Source organism: Leptopilina boulardi, unplaced genomic scaffold (assembly GCF_019393585.1).
Source record: "Leptopilina boulardi isolate dan_hultmark-lab unplaced genomic scaffold, ZJU_Lbou_2.1 LbouV2_310, whole genome shotgun sequence".
Classification (NCBI taxonomy): domain Eukaryota; kingdom Metazoa; phylum Arthropoda; class Insecta; order Hymenoptera; family Figitidae; genus Leptopilina; species Leptopilina boulardi.
The window spans coordinates 2,069,532-2,097,152 of NW_026137875.1; the positions used below are offsets into that span (position 1 = coordinate 2,069,532).

Consider the following 27,621-nt stretch of genomic DNA (forward strand, 5'->3'; position numbering starts at 1 on the left):
TTCTTGCACAAAATACACCTAAAAGTGTAGAAAAAAATTGACAGCCAAAAAAGAGTAGAGGAAGACACCTATTACCTACCACCTAAATGTCATTAAACCCATAAATCCAAAATTATAAAAAAATTCCTAAAATAATTTAATTTTTCTCAGGCAGACGTTTTTAATGCATTTTCTTGCACAAAATACACCTAAAAGTGTAGAAAAAAATTGACAGCCCGAGCCGAGTAGAGGAAGACCCTTAATACGTTGACAAAATAAGTTATATATCATTCCGAACATTTTTTAATTCAAATCCAATCAAAAAGATCGTGACAGTTCTGAGTATTTTTTGAAATTGATTTTTTTAGTTTTATGAAAAATTAATTTTTAAAAGCATTCAAAGTTGAAACAATTCATCCATTGTAAAATTTTAACTTTAAATGATTTGAATTAAAAATGTTTGAAATAGTATAACATTAATTTGTCAAACATAAATTCTTTCATGTTTTTTCTTTTATTGAACTTTTAAACAGTTGTACAATTTTTCTCTATTATTTATTACTTTTTAGGACGCCATAATAAAAGCATTCTATTTTTAAAAAAATTTATTTTTTTACATTATATTTTTATTTAAAAATTATATCAAAAGTATAAAGTAATTTTTTTTTCAAATTGAATAATTTTTCTTTCAGGAAGATTATCGAGGTATGAAAAAAGTTATTGTATCTTATTTGTGATAGAAGCTGTATATTTTTGTCAAAAACTGTTAAGATATTTTGCCATTCTGTCGAATTGTTTATGACTTACATGGGAACTGGAATAATGTGAATAGTAATTTCTTTAAAACAAATTCACTTGTACATTTTTTAAATTAAACATTTTAATCAATATTATGAACTATTAATGCATCATTTAAGTCTTTATATTTTTTTTGATAACGATGGCAGTAGTAAAGACCATCATCACGCTTTTCAATACATTTCTCTGCAATTCGAAAGAAATAGAATTATACTTCTATATTTAGTAATCTACTATTAATTATGTTATTACATTGGTTTTAATAAAATCCTTAGTTACCTTGTGCATCCTCATAGGTTTTATAATGCATTTGGTCTATTAAAGCACATACAAAAAACGATGGATTTTTTCCACTATGCATTTCTCTAAAAAAATTTATTTTGTATTTTATAAATGGACATTTGATTTTTAAATATTTCTGTACATGTTAATGTTTACAATATTAACAAACTTAACCCAATAATGCTCATAGCCACAGATAAGCAGATATCGGAAAAAGAACTATATTATATTTTTAAGTTTTAAAGATAAAAAGTCATTTTTTTCAATTGACGTACTGATCGATTATTTTCAAATTTTTTTCAATAAAACTACTTTCGTGGGCAAACAATTTTTTAATATTTTCGGAATTTTTTAAAAATATTTTTGGTTTTTTTATACTACTTAATTTTATGTATTGTGATGCGCTGATTACGAAAATCATTGTGAATCATAGTGACAATACCCAAAAATTTAACTGTAGCTTGCACTTGCTCGATATTTTTATTTTTCATAAATATATCATTAGTAAAAAACCAAATCAGACTTTACCTTCAATATCTTCCCTTTTTTTTGAACCAACAGCAAAATCATATTTATAACAGTGGGACCGACCATCATCCCCCCTTTTTAATACATATCTCTGCAATTTGAAAGAAATAAAATTATACTTTTATGTTAGTAATCTACTATTATAACTATTGTATAATATTAGTTTAATAAGATCCTTAGTTACCTTGTGCTTCTTCTAAATTGTAAAATCTTCTAAATCCACCTTTACATTTATAATATTTAATTTCCTTTGAAAACAATGATTTTTTTACTAGTTATGCATTTATCTAAAAAAATTAACCTTTTGTTTTATAAATGAATATTTAATTTTTAAATAATTTTATATATTTCAATGATTACAATATGAACATACTTAATTACCATATAATAAGGGATTTCATATTTGAAGTGATCAAGATGAAAAAAATGATTATTTTATTATTTTTGGAAAAAACTAAAAATTTTGAAAATCCATGCAAGAGATTATTAAGAATCATTAAAAAAAGCGTGGAAAAAAATTGGCGATGAAAAAAAGTCAAAATTGTCAAATTGTCATAATCTTACCTATTGAACCCAAAATAGTATCAGTATCTCTACCAGCAGAAACCAATTCATAATTATTAATAATAACACACAAAATGAAACAAATTGCAAAAATTGTTAGTTTCATGTTGAATATTCAAATCTACTTTTGTATTTATAATTTTACAAAGTATAAAACAAAACTAGAAACGAGTCGTTTGAGAAATTTATTTTCACAGTTGCGACGAATTTTGTCGAGTAAATCTATAGTTGAATTGCACTGTTATTTGAGACATTTCATATGAGAAGACGGGGTCATGTCTCGGATTTTTCTCAAAATTCGGTAAATTGTAGTGATAGTGGTGCTAAATGAGTGTACAATTTTTGAATTTGAAATTTTTAATATTTTTCGAGATATTTACAATAACAAATTTGAGCAATATTTTTTTGCTTTACTTATAACTTTTTTCCTATTAAAAATAGAAAAAAATGTTGTAAATGTTTTTTACGCGGAAGATCTTTAACTTTTAGAAAAAAGTTATTTTTTTAAAAAAATATTAATTTTTAAACAATTTGTTTAAAAAATAAAATTTGTTTATAACTTTTAACCATGTTCTCCCTCATTTAGAAGCGCGAAAAAAATCATGAATATTGTTTAAGTCATAATAAATTGATGGTTAAATTTTTGAGATGGCATTATTTTTTGTTTTCGAGATATTAATTAATTAACTAACAAAAGTTAATAAAAAATGAAATATTTTACGAACAAATAAAATTACAGTAATTTAAAAAACACCATTATAATGCTTATCAAAATCCGCATCCAACGAGCCCTATATGAACTATTTCTAATAAACGGGTGTTAAATTAATAATAATTAATAAAATTTATTTAAATAATTAATAACATTTAAGGAAATGAAGATAAACCGTCAATTCTTTTTTTATTTGGAAGATCATCTAATTCTGTGTTAAATAAAACCAGTATAAATAACATTTTTAACAAATCTAAATTATTAACAGATGATTTTTGAAAATTGAGGTTTTAGCACCCTACGACACAAGTTGGAGGGGGCTAACTACCTACTCGGCATGGTATTTTTCAGTCTTTTTCTAAATAACATTTTATAATTAATTTTTGATTCTTGGTAATACTTAATATTCTTTTTTTGACACAGAATTAGATGATCTTCCAAATAAAAAAAGAATTAACGATTTATCTTTATTTCTTCAAATGTTATTAATTATTTAAATAAATTTTATTAATTATTATTAATTTAACACCCGTTTATTAGAAATAGTTCATATAGGGCTCGTTGGATGCGGATTTTGATAAGCATTATAATGGTGTTTTTTAAATTACTCTAATTTTATTTGTTCGTAAAATATTTCATTTTTTATTAACTTTTGTTAGTTAATTAATTAATATCTCGAAAGCAAAAAATAATGCCATCTCAAAAATTTAACCATCAATTTATTATGACTTAAACAATATTCATGATTTTTTTCGCGCTTCTAAATGAGGGAGAACATGGTTAAAAGTTATAAACAAATTTTATTTTTTAAACAAATTGTTTAAAAATTAATATTTTTTTAAAAAAATAATTTTTTTCTAAAAGTTTAAGATCTTCCGCGTAAAAAACATTCACAACATTTTTCTCTATTTGTAATAGGAAAAAAGTTATAAGTAAAGCAAAAAAATATTGCTCAAATTTGTTATTGTAAATATCTCGAAAAAAATTTAAAATTCCAAATTCAAAATTTGTACACTCATTTAGCACCACTATCACTACAATTTACCGAATTTTGAGAAAAATCCGAGACATGACCCCGTCTTCTCATATGAAATGTCTCATTTATACTAGACACATTTTTATAGTTTTTTGTGATAATTTATATGTATTTTTTTATCGACAAAAAGAACGGCATTAAAAATGTTACTTTTCATTGCAAAAATAATCTCGAATGATTTCCATTATACGTATAGCACAGTACAATTTTTACATTCTCATGAGAATGAAAATTGACTTTTTCTATTTCCATGAAATCTTTACGTTTTGAGGTGCCCTGAGTAGATATAGATATAACATGTTGTTGACACAATAACTTTTGTAAATCGAAACGAATCGATTTGTAATTTTGCACACACAAAGTCACAAACAAATACACTTGCATGTACCTGTACATGTTCATGTACTTCGTACCAATTCTTTTTACAGGTTCGTTTTCTGCTCTTGTACGAGATCACGCGAATGTGCAAGTACTTGAACTTGAACAAGAAAATGTACATGATCTTGTACAAGATTTTTCAACTGGGAATAGTATATAACCCTTACTTTTATGTATAACAAGTTTGAAGTAAATAAAATAAATTGTTTTATTAAAAAAAACTATTTGAAAAAAATAATGGAGATGTGATACTAACCCCTTAAATGTATTCGTTCGCTCAAATGTTTCTTATATTTGAGAAATCCAAATACTCAAAAACACTTCTAATTCCGCATCATACATTCGAGCGTGAAACGCGAGTGCCATGATAAGAATGTTGTCCTTAAAAGTCGAAGAACTTTAAGAAAATTAATCCTATATAATAATAATATAATTATTATAGGTATATAATTTTTATGTTAAAATATTATAATATTTTTCATTTGAAAATATTAAAAAAACTTCTTCCTTTTTTCATATGAAAATTATCTTTTGCCCATAAAAATTTGAAAGATGCTTAAGGTATCACATCGGCACTAGTCGGAGTCAAAAGTTTGTAGCTCGCATTACTACTTCCCGCACTATACTTTCGCCCTCAACTCCCTATACTCTCACCCCATACTGTACCTACTTCTACAAATACACTCGTACACGTATACCCCACACTAGCAGCGATTGGAAGGAGTAGGAGGTTTGACAACGTCGCTATAAGTCTCGCTTTGACTACTGTGGACTACTGTCTCTCTCTAACTAATGTTACCATCCTGCGATGTTGCCACATCAAAGTGGCGGGTGTGCTATATATTGCAAATGACGTCATGAAATAGAATTTTTAATTTATAATTACAAATAAACGGCACGGTAAATTATAAATTTTTTTGTATATTTTAGTTCCAAATTTATTCGTGAATTCAACATTAGTTTTTGAAAAAAATTTATAGAAAACTTCTGATGATATTTATGAAAATGTACTTCTCCCCCATACATTAGTCCCGTCTCCCATGCAAAATAAGCAACTTTGATTGCTAATATCTCTGGTTTCGTACGGCGAAAATTCTTCATATTTTGCAAATTTGTCAAGAATGATAATAAGAACATATGGTAAAATTTTTAAGAAAATCTATAGAAAACGGTTTTACCGATGTGATACCTTAAATCTGAATTAATTTTTTATTTAATTACATATATTATAATTTTTAAAATTTCCAGACTTAAATTCCGAAAATCCTTGACAATTATCAACATATATGTGCAGTTGTAATAAAATTTTTAAATATTAAAAAAATAAAAGATTACAGTTTGCTTTTTCATGTTCAAAGTTTATGTCTATCGATAGTTTTCAAAACATAATTGCTTTAAAATTTAAATAAAAATAAATATATATTTTAAAAGAGAATGTTTTTAAAATAAAATTTCTACTTAACTTCTATATGCGTAAATTTATTAATTGCGACGAAAGTTATTACTTAAAAATATAATATTTTAACTAAAAGGAACAATTTTCGTTTAATTATTAAACAATAAATAATAATTTAAAAATATTTATATATAAAAAATTTATCAGTTTTACTGAATTAGCTTGACAGTTATCAACAAACATGAAGTAGTAAATAATACAATTTTTGATACTAAAAATAAAAGTAATATCTTTTATTTTTAGTATCTCTCTTTTATCACATATGCCTTTTTTTAGATACCTATATTTATCCATTTTTGTCGATTGTTTTCAAAGTTATATTTAACTACTTTAAAATTAAAGAAAATATGAATATTTTTCTAAAATTAATATTTATTAAAAAAATAATTCTTCTCTGATCACGCTTTAACTCAGGTCATTTGTAATACTCATAGATTTTAATTTTTGGTAAAAATATTTCTTTATTTAGTCCAATATTTTCCGAGTGGGAGGGGGTGATAGTTTTAGGGGTTTACGGTACATCGTATATTTTAACAATTTTATTTTTCTTAAATATCAAAATAAAACAAGTGCGAGTTGCACTCGCACTAATTCGAGGGTTCCGTACACCAACAATAAAAACCTCATTTTTATATAGAAATAAATTATAAATAACGTTAAGGGGGGCATCAAATCCAATCAGTCTCGCTATATTTTTCCAGTAATCTACACGTGAAAATACGTATGTGTACTAAATTGCAATTTTTCATATACAAATATGTAAATGTAAATGTCTTTTCATAAGGGTTCCGTCGGTACACTGAAGGTTTTCGGCACCCTAAAATTATATTATTATTAGCTTTGAAAGCTTTTTTGATGCTCTTTTAATTGGCAATATGCATTTTTGAAAAAAATGCATATTGCCAATCGAAGAAACATTAAAAAAAGTTTTTGAAACTGATATTTATAAAAAAAATTATTTTAATATTTAAGAAAAAATAAAAATAATTACAAGAAAAAAGCCATATATTTTTCCCCCTTTGATCACTTCACGTGAAATCCCCCATATAAATGAAAGTACTGTTACAGTTTTTGTGAAAAAAATTCTCATATTTAATTTATTGACATGAAATTTTTTTTATTATTTTAACTCAAAAACAGTTTTAGCTGGTGTATATCTTGCCAATAATCAATTATCCATAAAGGAAAAAGCATTTTACCTTCTTGTTTTCAAGAAAAGGCTGTTGAAAATTTTCCAAAATTTTAGTTTCAATGTAGATGGCGCTGCCTCACTTGGACCTGGCCTTAACATCACGAACAAGTGATGAAGACCTAGTAGGTAATAGGTCAGATTATTATGTAATGCATTTTCCAGATCAATTTTTGGGTGCACATATTCATAATATAACTTTGAATCAATATGATAATGAAAATATGACAATATCTCAGCAACAAGACAGAGTAATGAAGGAAATAATGAATTTAAAAAATTCTGGTACCAAATTTTATGTAGACTGTTCAGACACAGATTCAGAGGGGGAGCCACAGGCAGGCACGAATCCAGATTGTTGGTTTGAAGCAAACGATGATTAAGATAGATTTGACAAATTATTTTCATAAATATTTATATGTCAGAAGTAAAATGATGATTTTCAAGCAATCCATTCAAATCAACTGAATATTTTTTATCAAGTTTAATTACTAATGAATTTCATTATTATTTTTTAATACTATTTAACTAAATTTACATTTACAAATTGACGGTCAATATTAACCCATAGTTGAGATTGGGAAAGGTTTTCTGTAGTTTTCCTCTCCCCTGGTCAAAAATCCAGGCAAATGCAATTGCTTTTATTTCAAGTCGGTCTACAGCCGCCGGGAATATTTGGGTTCCTGAGAAAATTAATATTGTAACGATGACATCGCCTAATAATTATATGTTGTTAAATTTAACTTCAATAATTTGTTAAAATTTTTGTGTTTTATTATCTAAGAAATTGTAAATCAATGTAAAGATCTATTAACGTGTATGTATATAAGGAAAGAATAATAAATAAAGTTTGTTTATGTTACCTATATTTAACACTGTTTCTTGACTTTATTTTAAAGAAAAACATTTTTTTCAAGGTACTTTTTAAATATTATCAAAACTGCTGCCATGTTAAAATATAAATTTTTTGTGTTCATTTTTCTTTGCTTCCTCACGGAGATATGAAGTCTATAAAATAGATGCATTATATTAAAATTTGCATGCAAATTTAATAACAAAACAATATACAAAAAGTCACGTATTTCAATATTTTTTACTTTTTTAAAATTTTTTATTTCTGAAACGTTAATAACTTTTGATAGGATAACAGTAGAATATTCGATAATAATGACGAAAAATATTTTTGTTTTAACTTTTAGAAATTATATTACAATGATTTAAAACGTTTTGAAATTTTAGTATATAACGTCGTCACGATTTTTTTGCAAGTGAAGGATTTTCAATAGGAATGTTGGCTCAATAATATTTAATTCTAAAAAATTTAGGACTGCCACAAGTCAGGGAAATTAATTATTGTCAGGGAAATGTCAAAAAATTTAATAAAAAGTGCTGTAAAAATGTTGTAAACCTAGATTTCCATAAAAATATTCATTTGTTATGAATTTATATAACAGATAAACAATTTTACAGAATTATTTGTAGAATTTTTATTTGACCCAAGTTTTATTTGATCGAAATTTCATTTAACACAATTTTTGATAGAATTTATATATTATGATAGAAAAAACGAAAATGTCAGGGAAAAATACAAAAATTTTGTCCGAAAGTCAGAGAAATGTCAGGGAAAATTATTTTCAAATTTTTGTGGCTACCCTGAAATTATTTTATAAACAATTTTCCTTAAAGTCTTTCAAACGAGGGGTTTCTCACTCAATAAAATAACGCGAAATTCTGTTTTACCAAAACTTTTAACGTTTTGGTGCGTTGCGCATGCGCTGTAATGATATTTTTATTTATTTGTACCCATTCCTTTTCATGAAAACTTTGCGCCGTCAAAAAAGATAATAAAGGATTTGAGTAGAATATAATTCTACAGATTTTGTCGGATTTTCTGCATACATTCTAGGAAATATACCTAACCATAAAAAATTCTCAAAAAATTCATTTTTTCCTTAGGCAGACTATTTTATTGCATTTTCTTGCACAAAATACACCTAAAAGAGTAGAAAAAAATTGACAGTCCGATCCGAGTAGAGGAAGACCGTTACTACGACCTTTAAAACAAACCCATAACCATAACGATTATCCCGAACGATTATCTCTGGAATTTAATCTTTCAGAAATATTTCCAAAATTTATTTCAGTGTAGCTCAGCATCCGCTGGATCAATCAAAAAGTGCGCCATACATTTTTTATTCAAAACTGTTGTCTATTTTTTGGTGGTATTCTTAAACAATTATCTCGCAAATTTAAATTTTAGAAAATTTTTCCAAAATGTTTTTGAGTTTAGCTCAGCATCCGCTGGACCCATTAAAAAGTGCGCCATACATTTTTTGTTCAGAACTTTCTTCTAACTACTTTATAGGTATTCTGGAACGATTATCTTGCAAATTTAATTTTTCCAAATTTTTTTCTAGTGTAAGTCAGCATCCGCTGGACCAATCATGAAGTGTGCCATACATTTTTTGTTCGATACCTTTTTTTAAATACTCTGTCGGCATATCCGAACAGTTATCTCGAATATTTATTTTTTCGATATTTTATCTCAACTTTATCTGAATGTAGCTCAGCATCCGCTGGACCACTCAAAAAGTGCGCTATACATTTTTTGTTCAGAACTTTCTTCTTACTACTTTGGCAGTATTACCAAACAGTTATCTCGCAAATTTAATTTTTTGAAAATTTTTCCAAAATTTATTTCAGTGTAGCTCAGCATCCGCTAGAACAATCTCAAAAGTGCGCCATACATTTTTCGTCCGAAACTTTTTCCTTATTTCATTAGTGGTATTCCGGAACAATTATCTAGCAGATTTAATTTTTACAACTTTTTTCCAAATTTGTTTTCTAGTGTAGCTCAGCATCCGCTGGACCAATGAAAATGTGCGCCATACATTTTTTGTTCCGAACTTTTTCTAACTACTTTGGCGGTATTACCGAACAGTTATCTCGCAAATTTAATTTTTTGAAAATTTTTCAAAATTTTTTTGAGTGTATTTCAGCATCCGCTGGACCAATGATTTGATTTTTTATTGGTGGTATTCTGGAGCAGTTATTTCACAAATTTAATTTTCAAAAATTTTTCGGAAGTTGATTTGGGTCTAACTCAACATCCCCAGGACCAATTAAAGAGTGCACCATTTATTTTTTGTAAACAACTTTCGGGTTAAGACTTTGGTGCTATTCCGGAATGATTATCCTGTCAAGAAGGTTGGAATTAAAAAGGATTAAACAAATCAATTCCATTTAATACCTTATTTTTTTGCTATTTCTTAAGTCTTTGTAAGGAATAGACAGCATTAAACTTGAATCCCTTTTAACGGCATGTGGGAGAAACCCACGTGACCTAGTATGGGAAATTGTGTTTTGCAATATTCCAACTTTCTCTAAAATGAAAAAAGATTTTAGGCTAAAATTTTGAGGGTTGATAGATTTGGGTACAATGCACCGCGCTGTTCTTCTGAAAAAACTTAATTTTGCGTTAAATTATTTAAAAACTAATTTTAAAAAGTGACATTTTTAAACGACAATGACAAAAAATATGGCGGCGCATACACAGACGTTGCTTGAGTGTGTCAGTGCTCCAGTAAACAGCGCCAATTCGAGCGAGTGGCCGCTGAATGAACTATGATTAAATACATTATTTTACTATTTATTGCTTTATTTTTATTATTTTTACGTAAATGAGGAGAACAGCCCTATGCTTTGCAACCCTCCTTTATCAAGTCTTGGATATTTTAACCCAAAATCATTATTTATTTCAGAGAAAGTTGGAATCCACAAAAAAACGTCTATTTCCCACATGGCCTTAATTTCGTTTTCGTAAAATGTGCAATATGAAATAGAATATATTTGAATGAATTAAATACGTTTTATTAATAATTTATTTATTGATAAAAATGTGAGTTATTTTTTTATTTATAATCTACATTGTTCCTTTAAAAAAGTGAAGGCGACTATTTTATATTCAACGCATAACCTAAAAAAATGTTGAGACAATATATGTTCAATTTTTGATGCCTCACTTTTAAATTTATTAAACTTTTTACCAACATCATATTTACTGTAAATTATTTATTATTTTCACATTGAACAGAAAAAACACAGCAAATTTATTCACTATTACTTCTAAATAAAATCATGAGCAAATTATTTTCGATGCACAAAAATATGTACAATTGTCATTATAATAGAAAGCACACTTACCGATTTTCACGTAATGCAAAACAAATTTTAAAATTATGTGGAATTCATTTCGTTGTCCATCTATCTTATTTCGTTGACTTTGAAAAGTAAAAAAATCACGTATTAAATGGAATTAAAATTTTTCAATTTCGTATACGATTATGAGATAACTTTAATTTTTTTCTATTACAGACTTCTTGCCGGGATGTCGAAGAATTCAAAAAATCACAAAATTTATTTAGACTTATAAAATAATACATTTTTTTGACCAATATTTCAGTTTAACAAATATAAGATTTACTTTTGATAAAAAAAATTACTGGAATTACACTGGAACCTCCAACCATTGCAGCGCACGAGTCTTATGTTCAATGGATGGAGGTTACCCTTGACGTCAAGGTTAAGTCAAAAAGTGGAAACACTCATGGCCGTACATATTATATACTTATGTATGGGATATATGTTCGAATAATAATTGAGATTAATTTAATTCTTTGTAAAGTAGAAAAATATAAATATAATTACGTACATTTAAATTATAATAATGCAGTTAATAATATCGATAACTCTGATCGATTGTTTAAATTAGAAAAAAATATAAAGAAACTGCGTCTAAAAGAATACGTGACTGTGACGTTACTGCTTTTTCTTGACTGACGCCATTTTTTCCCCTCTGACTCTTCTTGCCGCTACCCCCCAAGTTTTGGTAAACAACTGCAATGATCAGAGATGCAATGGTTGGAGGTTCCAGTGTATTTAAGGAAAGGAAAAAAAGTGCTGCCACCTACCTTCTAAAAACCGCGGCTCTATTGATTTTATCAACAAATGTTAATAATAAACTGTTATAAATTGAAATTAATAAAAACATTAAATTTTTATAATTATTTAACAATAATCATCATAAAAAACATAAATCTTATTGTTTCAATCATTTAACTATATATATTTTATATATATATGTATTTTGGCGTGTAGATTTGAGAAAAAATATAACGAATCTCATAGGAATTGATTATTATAGCGTTGTCAAGGAAAAACCATGAATTTTTACGAAAAATCCCTAAAAATGACTATGTACCCCCCCCCCCCCCCCTCTGGTGGCCACATTTTTTCACATAGAGAGCTCAAATTTGGTACACTTATGAATTTTTACGTGAAAATTACAGGAAAAATATAGCGAACATGATTCTTATTGATTTACATAGCGTTGTCAAGCAAAAATCAAAAATTTTGAAAAAATGCGTTTAATCCTGTTAGCGCACACAGTATTTGACCAAGACAGTTCATATTTGGTATACATGCGTATTTTTGCGTATAGATTACAGGAAAAATATAGCGAGCACGATTGGAATTGATGATCATATTGTTTTTAAGGAAAACTCATTTTTTTTAGAAAAAATCATTGATTTTTCGAATAAAAAAAGAAGAAAATTTTATCTCAAGGGATTCAAATTTATACATTTTTACGTATTTTTACGTGTAGATTACAAAAAAAATATAGCAAGAACGATTGGAGTTGATAATCATAGCGTTTTCAAGGAAAAACTGATAATTTTCGATATATGTGACTATGTTTCTATCTATGTGTTTTCATGCTCACATTACAGGAAAAATTAAGCAAAATTAGAATTTTTCCACCTGCCTTTACACTTTAACTCCCTTAAATTTTAGGTTTAAGGGTACGGAACCCTCGGTTTTAATGGGAGTGTAACTCGCACTTGTCCGATTTTTTTCAAATGAGAAGAAATCTACAAAACCATTATTTTCTCCCGAATGCCCTTAAGTCAATTTTAAATAAATAAATTTTAAAATTTAAAAAAACATTTTTTTTACATAGAAATATTTAAAATAATTTATTTTTCAGAAACAAATTTTTTGCTGAATTCTGCTGGACTTGTACAAAATTTATTTTTTAAAACAATCATTTTTGAATTCATATTTGTGAATAAAAAAATGTACTTTTGAATTTCACAACTGAATGGTTATATTTACACTGTAAAAAAAAAGATTTTAATTACAACTTCTTAGGGGATGCTATAAAAGTCCCACCATTTTGGAGTTGAAGCAAAGGGAGATAAGGCTTTACGAGTTCATTTTATGCCTAGGGAGTTAATTTAATTATTAACTCCCTTTTTGAGTTGATTTTTAACTCGAAAAATTTAACCACGTATCGACTCTAAGGGAAAAGAGGATAAATTTGGAAAAAACGCGACCATCGAAAAAGAAATTATCTCTCTTGCAGTAGCCAGCTTGGAAAACAGATGTCTATAATTGACATTTAACTTTATTTTATGTACTATTTCTTTTGTGAGTGATTGTGTGTTCGAGATTCGAAGAAAATGATAAATATTAACTATTTAATTTTATTTGTTTTTATTAACTATTTTGTCTCCAATTTCTTAAAATTTTCACTGAAAGTCAGTGATATATATAACTAATGAAAATTTCACTAAATGAGTTAGGAACCTACTTCTGCCAATTTCACCAATGAAATTTCACTACACTGAGAAAAATAATAATGTAATGTTAATAAAATAATTTGGTGGAGCACTTTTAGTTAAGATTACAAAAATTTAGTTGACATAACAGTAACGAAAGAAGCAATCAATCGAGAAATTTAGTTGGCTGTACCAAAAATTTCGTTCAAGCTTTTGCGTCTGTTAACTGAATAATTTGGTTCTCCAAACCAAACCGTCTGAATGCTCAATTGCGCATGCGCTGTTCTCGTAAATATGTCACACGTTAACCATGCTTCGCTCTTCGTGTCGTCCAGTTTTATTCAAGTGTTTTCGGGATTTTTATGTGTTTCAGAAATTCGGTAAAAAAGTGTGTGTAGTGATGCATATCGAACAAAAAGAATAAAGCTTGTTAAAAGAACGGAAGTTTTTCTCCAGCCTGTATACTTTATGAAAATAATTTACACTCACATTGTCACTAGGATTCTTAGTGTAGTGGTCAGCGTTCTTGATTTGCGTTGCGTAGTCTGAGGGTTCGATCCCCAGCAGTGTTAGGTTTTTCCGCAATAGAAATTAATTTAAGTAGACATATGGTGGTAGGTAATATAAAGCGTAAAGAATAAAAGAGGATAACAAAAGTGATAAAATTAAGTGAAAAATAAAAAATATAAGTGTGAGCCAAAAAATAATTTGGTTGAGAAAAGAAAAAAATTTTTTTCATTTAACTAAATTTTTTGTTTGCCTAAAAACAATAAGTTAGTTGTGCAAAACAAAAAATTTAGTTAAATGAAAAAAATTTTTTTCTTTTCTCAACCAAATTATTTTTTGGCTCACACTTATATTTTTTATTTTTCACTTAATTTTATCACTTTTGTTATCCTCTTTTATTCTTTTCGCTTTACATTACCTATCACCCTATGTCTACTTAAATTAATTTCTATTGCGGAAAAACCTAACACTGCTGGGGATCGAAATCTCAGACTACGCAACGCAAATCAAGAACGCTGACCACTACACTAAGAATCCTAGTGACAATGTGAGTGTAAATTATTTTCATAAAGTATACAGGCTGGAGAAAAACTTCCGTTCTTTTAACAAGCTTTATTCTCTCTGTTCGATATGCATCACTACACACACTTTTTTACCGAATTTCTGAAACACATAAAAATCCCGAAAACACTTGAATAAAACTGGACGACACGAAGAGCGAAGCATGGTTAACGTGTGACATCCGTAAACAGAGAAATAAGCCATATTTACGAGAACAGCGCATGCGCAATTGAGCATTCAGACGGTTTGGTTTGGAGAACCAAATTATTCAGTTAACAGACGCAAAAGCTTAAACGAAATTTTTGGTACAGCCAACTAAATTTCTCGATTGATTGCTTCTTTCGTTACTGTTATGTCAACTAAATTTTTGTAATCTTAACTAAAAGTGCTCTACCAAATTATTTTATTACCATTACATTATTATTTTTCTCAGTGTATAAATTTTATTTGAATTAAAATATTATTTTTGGTAATATAAAATTTCATGTTACTATTGATTCAAAAGGTAGAAATTTTTTTTCATTAATTGTTGCTTATTGTAGTAAGTCGGTTAATGTTCTCAATTTGCGTGAAACGAACTTTGCTTCGATTCCCAATAACATGAAAAATTTTTCCTCTGACATAATCATTTCGCTCTAAGTTTATTACTAGCTTTTATGCTATCTGGGTAGTTGTGAAGTTTTTAAAAAATAAATTTAGTAATTGGGATATTTTCTTCTCAAATTGAGAATAATCCATTTGTTTAAAACTATAAAATAAAAGTTTTAATTTGTGCAATATTTTAATTTAATTTTAGAATTTAATTTCGAGTAGGAATATTTTTGAGTATAGTTAAAACATTTTTCAACTATTATTGTGTATGCACGATTTTAATTATCAAAAAGAATTCACGAAATAGAAATAAAAAAATTGTTTCTTTGTAAACTAAACATAACTTTTTCATTACTGTGAATAATTTTCATTGGCTATAGTTTGCATTATATATTCTTAACATAAATGAATATGTTGCCTTCTAATTTGTGAATTGGCATTAAAAAGTATTTTAATTGCGCCCTGACCAATATTTTTAGGGCGCATATGCAAAGTTTTTCATATGTGGCTCTAAAAGTTCTGTATAAGAGGAAGAATTTTTTTGAAATTCTATCTATACCCAGTCAAACCTACATCAAGAATAAAGTAAAAATGAGAAGCAATTTTTATTTTCTTCTCTACTTGAGTGTCAATTCATTGATTTTTTTGGTATATTGTAAAAGTATTCCAAGTTCTAATGCAAATCGTGACACATCTACAACTGTCAAGAATAAAAATGAAAACTATCAGATAGCTGTTAAGCAGAAGAATGTGGATGAAGCGAAAAATTTATCTCGAAAACTAATTCAAATTCAACAAAATGACGTAAATTACAAATAAATAATAATGTATTAGACACATTTTTTGTTAGAAAGTAACGTATTTTTTTGACTTTAAAAAAAGTTTAAATTATTTTTATAAATTTATAAAGTGATACAAAAGAAGTTGACTTATGTGCATTTTTAAATATATTTGAATTGTTCAAGAAGGAAATTTCACTTCCTTAAAGAATTTTGTATATATTTTTGAACAGAGTTTCATTTAATTAACACAATTATTACAATAAAACTACATTTATTTATAAATTTAATGCACTTATAATATTAAATGTTTTTACGTTTTATAATATTTTATATTTTATAATTTGAACGAAAGTTAATTTTGAAAAAAATTTAAATCTCCCCTTAGCCTTTTTTAGTACTATAGTACATAATTTTGTGGAAATTCACATAAATGAAATTTAGTTTTTCTAACGTTAATAATAATATTATTGTTTTGATGTTGAATATTATAATTTTTTTAAGAGTCAACAAGACATTCATGTTAAACGCATATTGACAGTTGGTGATAATATTCAAATAAGACTAGATTCTATTGTTGAAATATTTTACAAAACATTTCAAGAAGCATGTTGTTTTGAAATAAGTATAAATGAAGAAAATAATGAAAAACAAAAATCTTTAATTCGAGTTCTCTATGACTCTCTTCTATATTACAGTAGAGAAATCAGTTTAGGAAAACAGAATGACAGTTATCAAAATTTTTTAAATGATATTAATAAATTGAATAGTTACGTCCCATTTAAATGTGAATTAGAAGAGAATAAATGTATGTATAACAATGAAAATTTTAACTCTGCAAAAGGTTTGTTTGAATTTGTTATTTTAATTCGTTATATGGTTGTTGAGTCTATTAAGAATTTAAAATCACAGCAGCTAAATGTTAATGGAGTAACTTTAAATTTGATTAATAAAACAATGAATTATGTAATTTTAAACATCAGGAATTTTTCTCAAGAACAAAAGTGGTCTTCTACTTTCTTGAACAAGAGTAATAAACAATTAGAAGCTAAAATTATGCAGGTATAAACATTTTTATTTTTTAAATATGAGGCTAAATTTTTGAATTGTAACAATTCAAAAAAAAATTTCTTAGAGCAGGCTATAATTTGCATGAAATTTAGTACTATGGATAAATATTTCACTCACAAATTATTACATATTAATTTTTATCAAAAACTGTAGAGGGGGAAGAGAATTAAAATTTTTGTAAAATAGTGCATTTTTTGAAAAATCATAACTATTGTATAAATTGATGAAAAAAATTTGACCTATATGTTTTTAAAAAGGTTTTTTCTACTCTTTCAAGCAAAATTTTTTTTTTTAATATTCAAAATTTACCACTTTTTTGAAAATTAAAACTGTTTTTGACTTTTTGTTAAAAAAAGGCCCTTTTTCTCTTTATTTTACCACTTAAAATGAAGCTGTATACCTACTTTTAAAGCTTCATTTTAAGGGGTAAAAAAAGGCTCCTTTTTTAAAGAAAAGTAAAAAATATTATTGATTTTCAAAAAATGAGTAAATTTTGAATTTTTTAAAAAAAATTTTGTACTTTTCGAAAGAAAAGGAAAAAAATTTTCGAAAACTTATAGGTCAAATTTTTTTTCACCGTTTTATACAATTGTTATGATTCTCCAAAAAATCCAAAGTTTACATTTTTACTATTGGTACAATTCAGGAATTTCGTCACATATTTGTTTTTAATGGGTGGGCTATTCACTGAGATCTAAAAGATCCACTGAAAATTAGACGACAACACATCAATAAAGACTTAGCTAGAGATAAGTAGTAGTAAAAGATAGTTACAGACATCAGGCATAACTATTTCAAATATTTATAATTTTGGTAATAATACAGTCAATAAGCGTTCGTTTTTAACAAATACATATGAAAAAAATTAATACAACTTCTAAATTACAGGAGAGCAACACTAAATTTAATGACGTTGAAGAAGCGTATACAAATTTAATTAATATCTTTAAAAAATATGCTGAAATATTCAGCTTGTATAAAAATATTACTTTTTGCTCTTTAAATTCGAATGATTCTTTAACAATGAATCAAACTATTTCTAGATTATGGAATAATGAAGTATTTAATGACCTTACAAATTATATTCGTGCAAATGCTGAGTTTTTAAGTAGTGAATATTGGGAAAGGTCTAAATTAAGTGTGAGAGAAATATTAACGACAATTACAAATACAGAAAATTACTTTAATAAGATACTCCTTAAATATCATGATACTTGTATCAAAAAATCAACTGACATTGCGAATGATAGACGCAACTTTGCTGAAAATATACGTAAATTTTTTCATCTCTGTTTCGTAATAACAAGAGATAGTAAAAACTTTATAGATGACACGACAGAATTAATATATTATAAAGATTTTGTAAACTTAAAGTTAAATCAACAGATTAATGTGTTTTCTCGTTTATTTTTGAATATGGAGAAAATTCTTTCCAGTAACAATAATGACACTCAAAAGTCAAATAAAATAAGGATGCTTTACAATCAGGTATAAAAAAATTTAATATTATTAATATAATAATATTATTAATATAATAATAAATATGAGTATATTTGAATTATGTTTACTAATCATTTTTATCATATTCTTCTGCAGTTGAAAAATGTGAATTCTGTAGGTTTGAAAAAACATGTGTTAAATATTTTTATTGAACACTTAAGACATATTAAAAACATAATAGGCATATATAATTATAATTGTCCCGGTTCAAAGAATGCGATAATGATTTATCAAAAAAAAAGTATTTCTGATTCTATTGAAGCTACATATCAAGTTCAAAAAATGTTACAAAACAATATAAGTGAAGCGGAGATGAAAAAGTATTACAAAAATAATGCTGTTCAATCTATAATAAATTCTAAAAACTACAATGCAAACGACTTAATACAAAATTGTCAATCACCAAATGGAGCTTTGCCAAAAAATCAAGAAATTGAAGATGATAGACAAAAACTAAACATTCTATATAACATTCATTCGGAATATTTGAAATTATTTTATAATTTAGAAAGAAAACTTATCAATCATCCATTTGACGACATTAATTTGCATGCATTCTTAACAACCTATTCTTCGACCATGAAGTCTATCAAAACAGATTTACAAGTTTATTCATTAGATAATGGCAATAGTATAATAAAAAATTTAACTCAAATTTTAAGAGAAACTAAAAATTTATCAATAGCCTACTATGAGGAGGTAAATATCACATAGATTAAATAAGCAACAAAATAATTATTATTAATAAAATTAATTTTATTTAATTATTTACAGATAAATGAAAATATTCCTGTCTTGACTGACAATGAAAAAAAGAAACTTAAATCAATAGATAGTATACTTAAGCAACATTTGAAAATTGCGACTGATTTTTTCAAAACGATTTCTAATAATTATAAATGCAATAAAGTAAATATAAATAATAATTCAAAAATTGCTGAATCAAATATTTCAAAATTAATTAAATTCATGATAGAAAGCATAACAGTCTATTCTCATTCTCACCGAAATTCTTACAAATATTTAAACTCCAAGAATGTTAATAAGAGTGAAGAAATGCTAAAATTGATACCAACAATATGTGGGCCACAAAATAAGAAAAATGAGTATATCATTAATATACTCTCTTCTATTTTCAATGAATATTATTACTATTTTCCTGACAAATTCAATGATGATGGTAGTTATAGTTGCTATATAGAAAAGCTTTATTACTTGTATAAATTAGACAACAAACTTTCAAATTTTAATTTTTCAAATACTTCTACCAACAGATCATTATTAAACGTTTATTTACTATCAACGTATAATAATATACATGACTGTTTTCTACATAAACCAAAGGTAATATACACTAATTGGACAATGTATTATAATTTCTTAAATATTAAAAAAATAGTCCAATAGTTATTACATTTGATCCTCAAAAAACCCATCGAATGGATTTTGTTAAAACATTATATAACTCTGGAGTTTTTGGGATCGCCGATTATGAATTTAATAACAATTTTTGAAGATTCAAAATAGCTAATTAAATTTGGAAAATAAATTTTCAAAAAGTGATTAAATGTACAAAAATAGTGAATCTGACAAACAACAGACCTTATAATTATTCTCTTTTTATTGGGTACATTGACATGTACTATTTGAGAGACGATCAAGTTATGAATTTTATCATTGCTCCATCAACTGATAACACTTTAAAAAACTGACTTCGGATTCGTAATTAACGACCCCAAAAATATTTGAGTAACTAATTTCAAACGAATCTGCAATTTTGAATTCTTAAAATTTGATTTCAAATTTGTTATCAGAGAGTACCAAAACATAAGAATTCCAATTCCAATTGTTCCAATTGAATTCCAATTCCAATCAATATTCTAACTATTGTTAAAAAAAATTATAACCATATTATTTTATTAACCATTTTTTATATCCCCCATAAAAAAATTTTCTGTAATTTTTTTGAAAGTTGAAATTTTTTTTCAATAACATTGTATAAATATAAAAATAGGACAACATTGGGCTTAAGAGAAAATGTAAAGAAACCTATTTTCTGACCTTTTTTCAAATTTTCTTGAAAAATCAATGTTGTCCCATTTTTAAAATTATACAGTTTTGTTAAAAAAATCTCAGCTTTCAAATAAAAATAATAAGAAGAATTTTTAAGAGGGAATAAGGGTTTAAGGAAAAAAGATAAGGGTTAAATTTGAAAAAATAGGGTTAAACATTTTTTTTAAAAGACTTTTTTCTGGTGTTGAAAAGTAGGGAAAACCCCCAAAAAAAACTTTACTGACATATTAAAATCCATAAGTTTTTGTAGAAGTTATATAGTTTCGAATGTAACAGCAACTTAAGAAGTATTTAGAATCGTTGCAAATATATTTACTGTTGTTTTCAAATGCGTATAACTTCTAAAAAAGTGTATCATATGTTAGAAGCCACGGGGTGCCTGAACAAACTTTAAATGGCCACTTTTTTTACTTAGGATTTTTTTCTTGCATTCGATTCAGGAGCTTAAACATAGTGTGTAAAAGAATTTTTAGCGAAATTCATCGAGCCGTTTTTAAAAAAAGATATTTTTTATGTTAAAAATCAATTTTGATTAATTCAAAATTTACCGATATTTCGGTAATTTACGTACATAATAAACAAAAGAAAAATATAAAATTTAATGTTTAATTTAACATTGTTTGTTAATAAAATGTTAATTTTTTAATATCTTATGATATGTAAACATTAGTTTTCATTCTATCTATAAAGAATAAAATCTGTAATTTTATTAATCTACCTATTTCCTTAATCAATTAATCGGCATAATATATTTTTAATTTTTGAAAAATTTATTTTTTAATACAAAAAATAACTTTTTTAAAAACAGCTCGACGAATTTCACTAAAAAATATTTTACACACTATTTTTATGTTCTTGAATCGAATGCAAGAAAAAATCCGAAGTAAAAAAAGTGGTCATTTAAAGTTTGTTTAGACACCCCGTGAAGCTTTTATTAATAATACAATCCATTCCATTTATTGCTATAATATATACTTTTATAAGAGTTATATCAAATTTTATAAGTGGTACACAAGAGTACCTAAGTTACGAAAAGGTTGATGAACAAAAACCAAAAGCTAACTTGACTTTCATTGTAATATTTTATATAAAACATTAAACTTTTTACAGATTAAAGATGAGTCAAACAAGATTGCACAAATTGATGAAAATATAACGCATGAGTCTAAAACTTTCAATTTATATTTGATATTGTTTGCAGTGTTTCTTACAATATTTCAACTATAAATGCAAAATACCAAGAGGCAATAAACTCATTAAATATTGTGGTTGAAAGTCTCGAAAAATTAATTGAATCCTTTAACGTCCAAAACGCGCTACTAACTTTAAAAATTTACTAGAAGAAGTCAAAGAAAAATATCGTACTCAAAAGAAAATTTTGAATCCACCTACAACGTGTAAAAAAAATTTCACTGAGGAAACATTTCAAAAAGAAATTCTTAAAATTTTATCATTTTTAAATAATAAGACAAACGATGTCGCTGACACATTAAGGAGGTTATAGCGGAAATAGAATTAACATTAGGAATTTAATGAAACTTGGTCCACTATTAGATAAATGTTTGAAAATTATGTAGCTAAATTTTTCAGACCTCTAGGTTCTTGTGAAAAAAGTTATAAGCGTTTTTGTTTTTTAACAATTAACATTGTGTCTTATGGGAATTAAGTACTTTTTCATACATATTTACTCACCACAAAATAATTAACATTAGGAAATTGATGAAACTTTTTTTAATACAAAACAGATATTTAATGATTAAATATCTGTTTAAAAAAGTGTTATTAGGTTCTTGTGGGAGCTGCAATAAATTAATTTTTAACAATATTTCACGTTTTATACGTTAAATTGAACAGCTGCCAGAACGTCTGGCAACGTTGCACACTTGATCATGCATATTATACGTTAATTTTGCGCGCTAAATTTTAAAATGTTGATTCTGATAGCACGTATAAAATACGTTATATTTAAAAAGAAAATAAAAGTTAATAAATAAAATTGATTATACATTTTTAAAATTAAATTAAAGTTAATTAAATAGAGGGATAATTGTTTTATTAAAGTAAACAAGTCATAAAGCAACCATTTGCAACTCGACTGACGTAATGTGGTGTTGCCAGACGTTTCACAGTACCGAGAAAGTCAAATCATAAAATAATGGTTTCTGTTTTGATTTATTCAGTCAATCCCTATAACCTCCTTAAGCAGTAATATTTTTCATGGCGAAAAGAAAATAAAACAAGATATGCAAAAAAAGTGTCATTTGTAAAAAATTTAAGACAAATTATGGAACATCTTAAAGTACAAAAAAATTCCACTGATATAAATCTGACAGGATCAACCCTACTCTCTCAAGGAACTGGTTCAAACGAAGGCACAACTTGGATCAAGCCTACAAGTGATACAACATCTGATATTGAGAGACGTGCAACATCACCAGAAGGGTCTGCTTCCAATGATATAAATCAGACAGTATCAACCCAACTCTCACCAGAAATTGGTACTAAAAAAGGCTTAACTTGGATTAAGCCAACAAGTGATACTACATCTGATATTGAGAGACGTGCAACATCACCAGAAGGGTCTGCTTCCACTGATATAAATTTGACAGAATCAACCCTAGTCCTACAAGAAACTGGTACTAACGAAGGCTCAACTTGGATTAAGCCAACAAGTGATACTACATCTGATATTGAGAGACGTGCAACATCACCAGAAGGGTCTGCTTCCACTGATATAAATTTAACAGAATCAACCCTAGTCCTATAAGAAACTGGTACTAACGAAGGCTCAACTTGGATTAAGCCAACAAGTGATACTACATCTGATATTGAGAGACGTGCAACATCACCAGAAGGGTCTGCTTCCACTGATATAAATTTGACAGAATCAACCCTAGTCCTACCAGAAACTGATTCAAACGAAGGCTCCACTGCGACCAATCCTACAAGTGAAACTAAATCTGAATTGAACATAAGTGAAACATCACCAGAAGGGTCTGCTTCGACTGATATAAATCTGACAGGATCTACCCTACTCTCTCAAAAAAGTGGTACAAATGTAGGCTCAACTTGGATAAAGCCTACAAGTGATACTACATCTGATATTGAGATACGTGCAACATCACGAACAGGGTATACTGCTACTGATATAATTCAGACAGGTTTAACGCTACCCTCACAAGAAACTGGTATAACCGAGGGTTCAACCTGGATCATGCCTACAACAGATAGTACATTTGATAGTGTGAGACCTGAAAGTTGCCAAAAGTGTGGAAGAAAAAATTTCCGAAAGTTTGCAATTAAAACATGCCAAAAGTACGGCATAAAAACTTGCCAAAAATGTGGAATAAAAAAGTATTGGTTATACTATTACTATTATTTGATTATTTAATAATGAATAATAAAACGGAGGAATAAAATAAAATTATTGATTTAAAATAATATTGATATTTATTATTTATAAACACAGAGATGGCCATGATGTATTTATCAATATACGGTGATATCAAAAATTGTCGAAAATATGTTTTAATCCCACTTAATAATAAATAAAATGCTATCGTCCCATTTTACAATATTTAGTACTTTAAAAAAAATTCGGTCTCTTAAATAATGCAAGAAATATTTTTTTTTTATAAACTTAATTACTGTTAACAGTAATAAATATTTTTTAAAAAAATACTGTTAACAGTACTTAAATTTCTCTTCTAGAAACAATTGATTGAAAACGATTGAAAACAATAGGAAAGAAATTTCTATTGTCCCCAATCGTGTGTCTTAATCGTGTTATTACAATTGAGGACTATTGACTTTCTTATTATATTCAAGCGTGTTTTATAGATTGTATTGCATGCACTATTGTTTGGCGGGAGTTTTTGAAAATTTTAAAAAGTGCAACTAATTAAGGGTATGTGGTCAAAGGACGTTTTTTTTCGTGGTTTGAAACTTTCTCTGAAATAAAAAATGATTTCGGGTTAAAATTTTGGAGAAATGATTTTGTTTAATACAAGGAATCTCGCTGTTCTACTCATTTAATATAACTTAAGGCAAAAATAATAAAAATAAAGCAATAAATAGTAAAATAATGTGTTTTATCATAGTTCATTCAGCGGTCACTCGCTCGAATTGGCGCTGTTTCGTGGAGCATTGACACATTCAAGCAACGTCTGTGTATGCGCCGCCATCTTTGTTTTCATTTTCGTTTAAAAATGCCACTTTTTAAACTTCATTTTTTAATAATTTAACTCAAAATTATGTATTTTTCGGAGAACAGCGAGATTCCTTGTACCCTAATCTATCATCCCTCAAAATTGTAGACAAAAATCTTTCTTCATTTTAGAGTAAAATGTATACTTCCAAAACACATTTTCCGATACTAGATCACGTGGGAGGTTCCCACATACCCTTAAACAGTCTAGAAAAATATCATTGTTTCAAACATTACACTGCCCTGCATCGATTTTGCGAATAACATGGAACATGTTGTTTCCGAATGGATTTTTTGTGCTGAACACGAATCCGGGGTCGAAAACTTCCTATCACGTCACATTTTCGAGGAAATAGGGGTTGAAACCCCACAAAACAGGGTTTTTGGAGATTTTTGAAAAATTATACAGCGAAAACCTGACGTGGTACAAACTTTGCTGATATCAGAAATTAAATGTTGGTTCACGCCCTTTCAAACGAGCCCTATTCGAAATTGATGGCAATCACCCTTAGAGCAGGGGGTGTGTTTTTTTCTAGGGGTTCACAAAAAAAATGTAAACATAACATAAAAATTCAAAATGGATAACAAATCAATAAATCATTTTGAATTTTTGAAATCTGACTTCAGATTCGTTATCAGCGACCCCAAAAACCCCCGAGTGACCATTTTCAAGTGAATTGTTTTAAATTTTTATTTTGACATCCGCCATATTGGATCCGCCATTTTGAATTTTTTGAAATCTGACTTAAGATTCGTAATTTCGCACAAATGAATGTTGTGTAAAATAAATATTTGACGTTTTAAAAATTCTCTCAAATGCAAATTCAAATAAATGAAAATTCGATTAAAAAAAAATTCTTCATAATATTTTTTTTTGTAATAATAAAAATCAATTTTAATGAATATTTTGTCCAAGGAAAACTCGAGCAAATAATAATTCTGTCAATTTTAAATTCGATGAAATAAAAAGAGTGTGAAAAAATGAAAATTCGCTTAATTAACAATTTTTTTATATAGAACTTCAAAGTGGAATTTCTGTTAAATTAATAATACCGACAAAAAAGTAAATTCTAGATAATAAAATATTATATGTTAAAAAAATAAAAATTTAGAACTTCTTCATTCGTTGCGACAAAATCACTATTTGTGCATTATATACAAAAGTTTCACGCCTCAAATAACAAGGTCGAAAGACCTATAGGTGCACTCCTCTGAATCTGGGACAAACCATTCAATTGGAAGTCAATATCTAAATTATCTCGATACAAAAACGTAAATAAAATGATTTGACTTTTCTTTTAATACCTGTTGAATCACCTGTCAGTCGGGTTTCAGTATTCAAAGTGTAAATGTATTATTTGTTCTTTCAGTTGTTCTTATTTCGCAAAAAAAAAAAAATTGTAAATTTTTCAATTAATTTTTTTTAATTTATTTATTATTTTTTGAAATTAGATTTTCATGAATAGAAAATATTTTTGTGTTTCTTCTTGATAAAAAATATTCAAATTGTGTTTAATTTAGTTATATACAATTTAAATATTTTTGTGTTAAAATCATAATAAAAAAAAAAGGATATAGTTCCGAATAGCACATACCTCCGATTTCAATAAAACTTAGTATCCCTACGTAATTTGGTGCGCTGATTACCAAAATCATAGTGAAAATTGGCGGAAATTTAATTATCATGGTAAAAACCATAAAAAACACCATAAAATCATGGTTTTTTTCGATTATGTCGTAAAAAACAAAAAACTTCGAAAAAAGTTTTAGACGAAAGTTGTAGATCTCTAAAAAACACACATTTCATGTTTTATGCATTTTTTACCAAAAGTCATTATTTTTCGAGAAAAACGCAAAATAGTAAACACGGCCTTCGGCCGCGTAAGGTACTGCTCGCTTCTCTTTTTAAGAAATCTTGGCGAGAGGGGGTGGATGTGTCCGAAAGTAATTTGCAGAAATTGTGGGGTGGAGTCTACAGCAGCGGTAAACGCAAAATAGTAAACACGGCCTTCGGCCGCGTAAGGTACTGCTCGCTTTTCTTTTTAAAAAAACCTTGGCGAGAGGGGGTGGATATGGCCGAAAGTATTTTGCGGAATTCGTTGGATCCTGAGTAATGGTGAATATGATAATTTCTGCAAATTACTTTCGGACACATCCACCCCCTCTCGCCAAGATTTCTTAAAAAGAGAAGCGAGCAGTACCTTACGCGGCCGAAGGCCGTGTTTACTATTTTGCGTTTTTCTCGAAAAATAATGACTTTTGGTAAAAAATGCATAAAACATGAAATGTGTGTTTTTTAGAGATCTACAACTTTCGTCTAAAACTTTTTTCGAAGTTTTTTGTTTTTTACGAGATAATCGAAAAAAACCATGATTTTATGGTGTTTTTTATGGTTTTTACCATGATAATTAAATTTCCGCCAATTTTCACTATGATTTTCGTAATCAGCGCACCAAATTACGTAGGGATACCAAGTTTTATCGAAATCAGAGGTATGTGCTATTCGGAACTGCACCCAAAAAAAAGTGCTAATAAGTGATTACATATTCAATATGCGATGTGAGAAAGACTATTTATAACTTCCTCATATTTTGTATGAAACTTTAAATTATAGTCTTTTAAAGTTGTGCGCACTTTCTAGATTTCCTGTTTTATGCATAAACATTAGAACAGGTCATTGCGGATTGAAAATGATATGTAATGTGTTTTAAAAAGACATTCTCACTTTAATCTATAAATATTTAAATTATTCTACATTCCTTATTAATATAAGGGGAAAAAAAAATTTAT

At 27.3% G+C, this 27,621-nt stretch overlaps 2 protein-coding genes and 1 long non-coding RNA gene across 5 annotated transcripts; 2 read left to right on the forward strand and 1 right to left on the reverse strand.

Moving 5' to 3' along the window:
* Window positions 1-648: 648 nt before the first annotated feature.
* On the reverse strand, window positions 649-4,437 carry LOC127283557 (uncharacterized). 2 transcript variants are annotated; one of them, XR_007843370.1, is made up of 6 exons: window positions 3,909-4,437; window positions 2,152-2,389; window positions 1,772-1,874; window positions 1,588-1,678; window positions 1,057-1,142; window positions 649-963 (listed from the first exon to the last, which is right to left on the reverse strand). It is a non-coding gene; the product is annotated as an uncharacterized LOC127283557 (long non-coding RNA). The 2 variants fall into 2 exon arrangements; XR_007843369.1 differs by having other exon boundaries at window positions 2,152-2,373; window positions 3,909-4,436.
* Window positions 4,438-15,609: 11,172 nt separating this feature from the next.
* LOC127283551 (uncharacterized) lies at window positions 15,610-21,892 on the forward strand. Of its 2 annotated transcripts, XM_051308506.1 has the most exons (7): window positions 15,610-16,005; window positions 16,485-17,042; window positions 17,940-18,539; window positions 18,648-19,250; window positions 19,326-19,731; window positions 19,826-19,895; window positions 21,735-21,892. In XM_051308506.1, the coding sequence occupies exons 1-6, from the start codon at window positions 15,688-15,690 to the stop codon at window positions 19,834-19,836; spliced, it is 2,496 nt and encodes an 831-aa protein (XP_051164463.1). In that variant the 5' UTR covers window positions 15,610-15,687; the 3' UTR covers window positions 19,837-19,895; window positions 21,735-21,892. The 2 variants fall into 2 exon arrangements, with proteins under 2 accessions (XP_051164463.1, XP_051164462.1); XM_051308505.1 differs by having other exon boundaries at window positions 19,326-19,895.
* Window positions 21,893-22,908: 1,016 nt separating this feature from the next.
* On the forward strand, window positions 22,909-24,065 carry LOC127283807 (uncharacterized). Its single transcript, XM_051308902.1, has 2 exons — window positions 22,909-23,296; window positions 23,393-24,065. Exons 1-2 carry the CDS (start codon window positions 22,909-22,911, stop codon window positions 24,013-24,015), a joined length of 1,011 nt encoding a protein of 336 aa, XP_051164859.1. The 3' UTR covers window positions 24,016-24,065.
* The last annotated feature ends 3,556 nt before the right edge of the window (window positions 24,066-27,621 follow it).

What these genes read in the sequence shown, in the direction of transcription:
- LOC127283551 (XM_051308505.1), top strand. Translation starts at nt 15,688, where the DNA reads ATGCAAAGTTTTTCATATGTGGCTCTAAAAGTTCTGTATAAGAGGAAG. An exon ending in TAAGGATGCTTTACAATCAG is followed by an intron (nt 18,540 to 18,647) that starts GTATAAAAAAAT and finishes ATTCTTCTGCAG; the next exon opens with TTGAAAAATGTGAATTCTGT. An exon ending in GTTTTCTACATAAACCAAAG is followed by an intron (nt 19,896 to 21,734) that starts GTAATATACACT and finishes AACTTTTTACAG; the next exon opens with ATTAAAGATGAGTCAAACAA.
- LOC127283807 (XM_051308902.1), top strand. Translation starts at nt 22,909, where the DNA reads ATGGAACATCTTAAAGTACAAAAAAATTCCACTGATATAAATCTGACA. An exon ending in AACTTGGATTAAGCCAACAA is followed by an intron (nt 23,297 to 23,392) that starts GTGATACTACAT and finishes TAGTCCTATAAG; the next exon opens with AAACTGGTACTAACGAAGGC.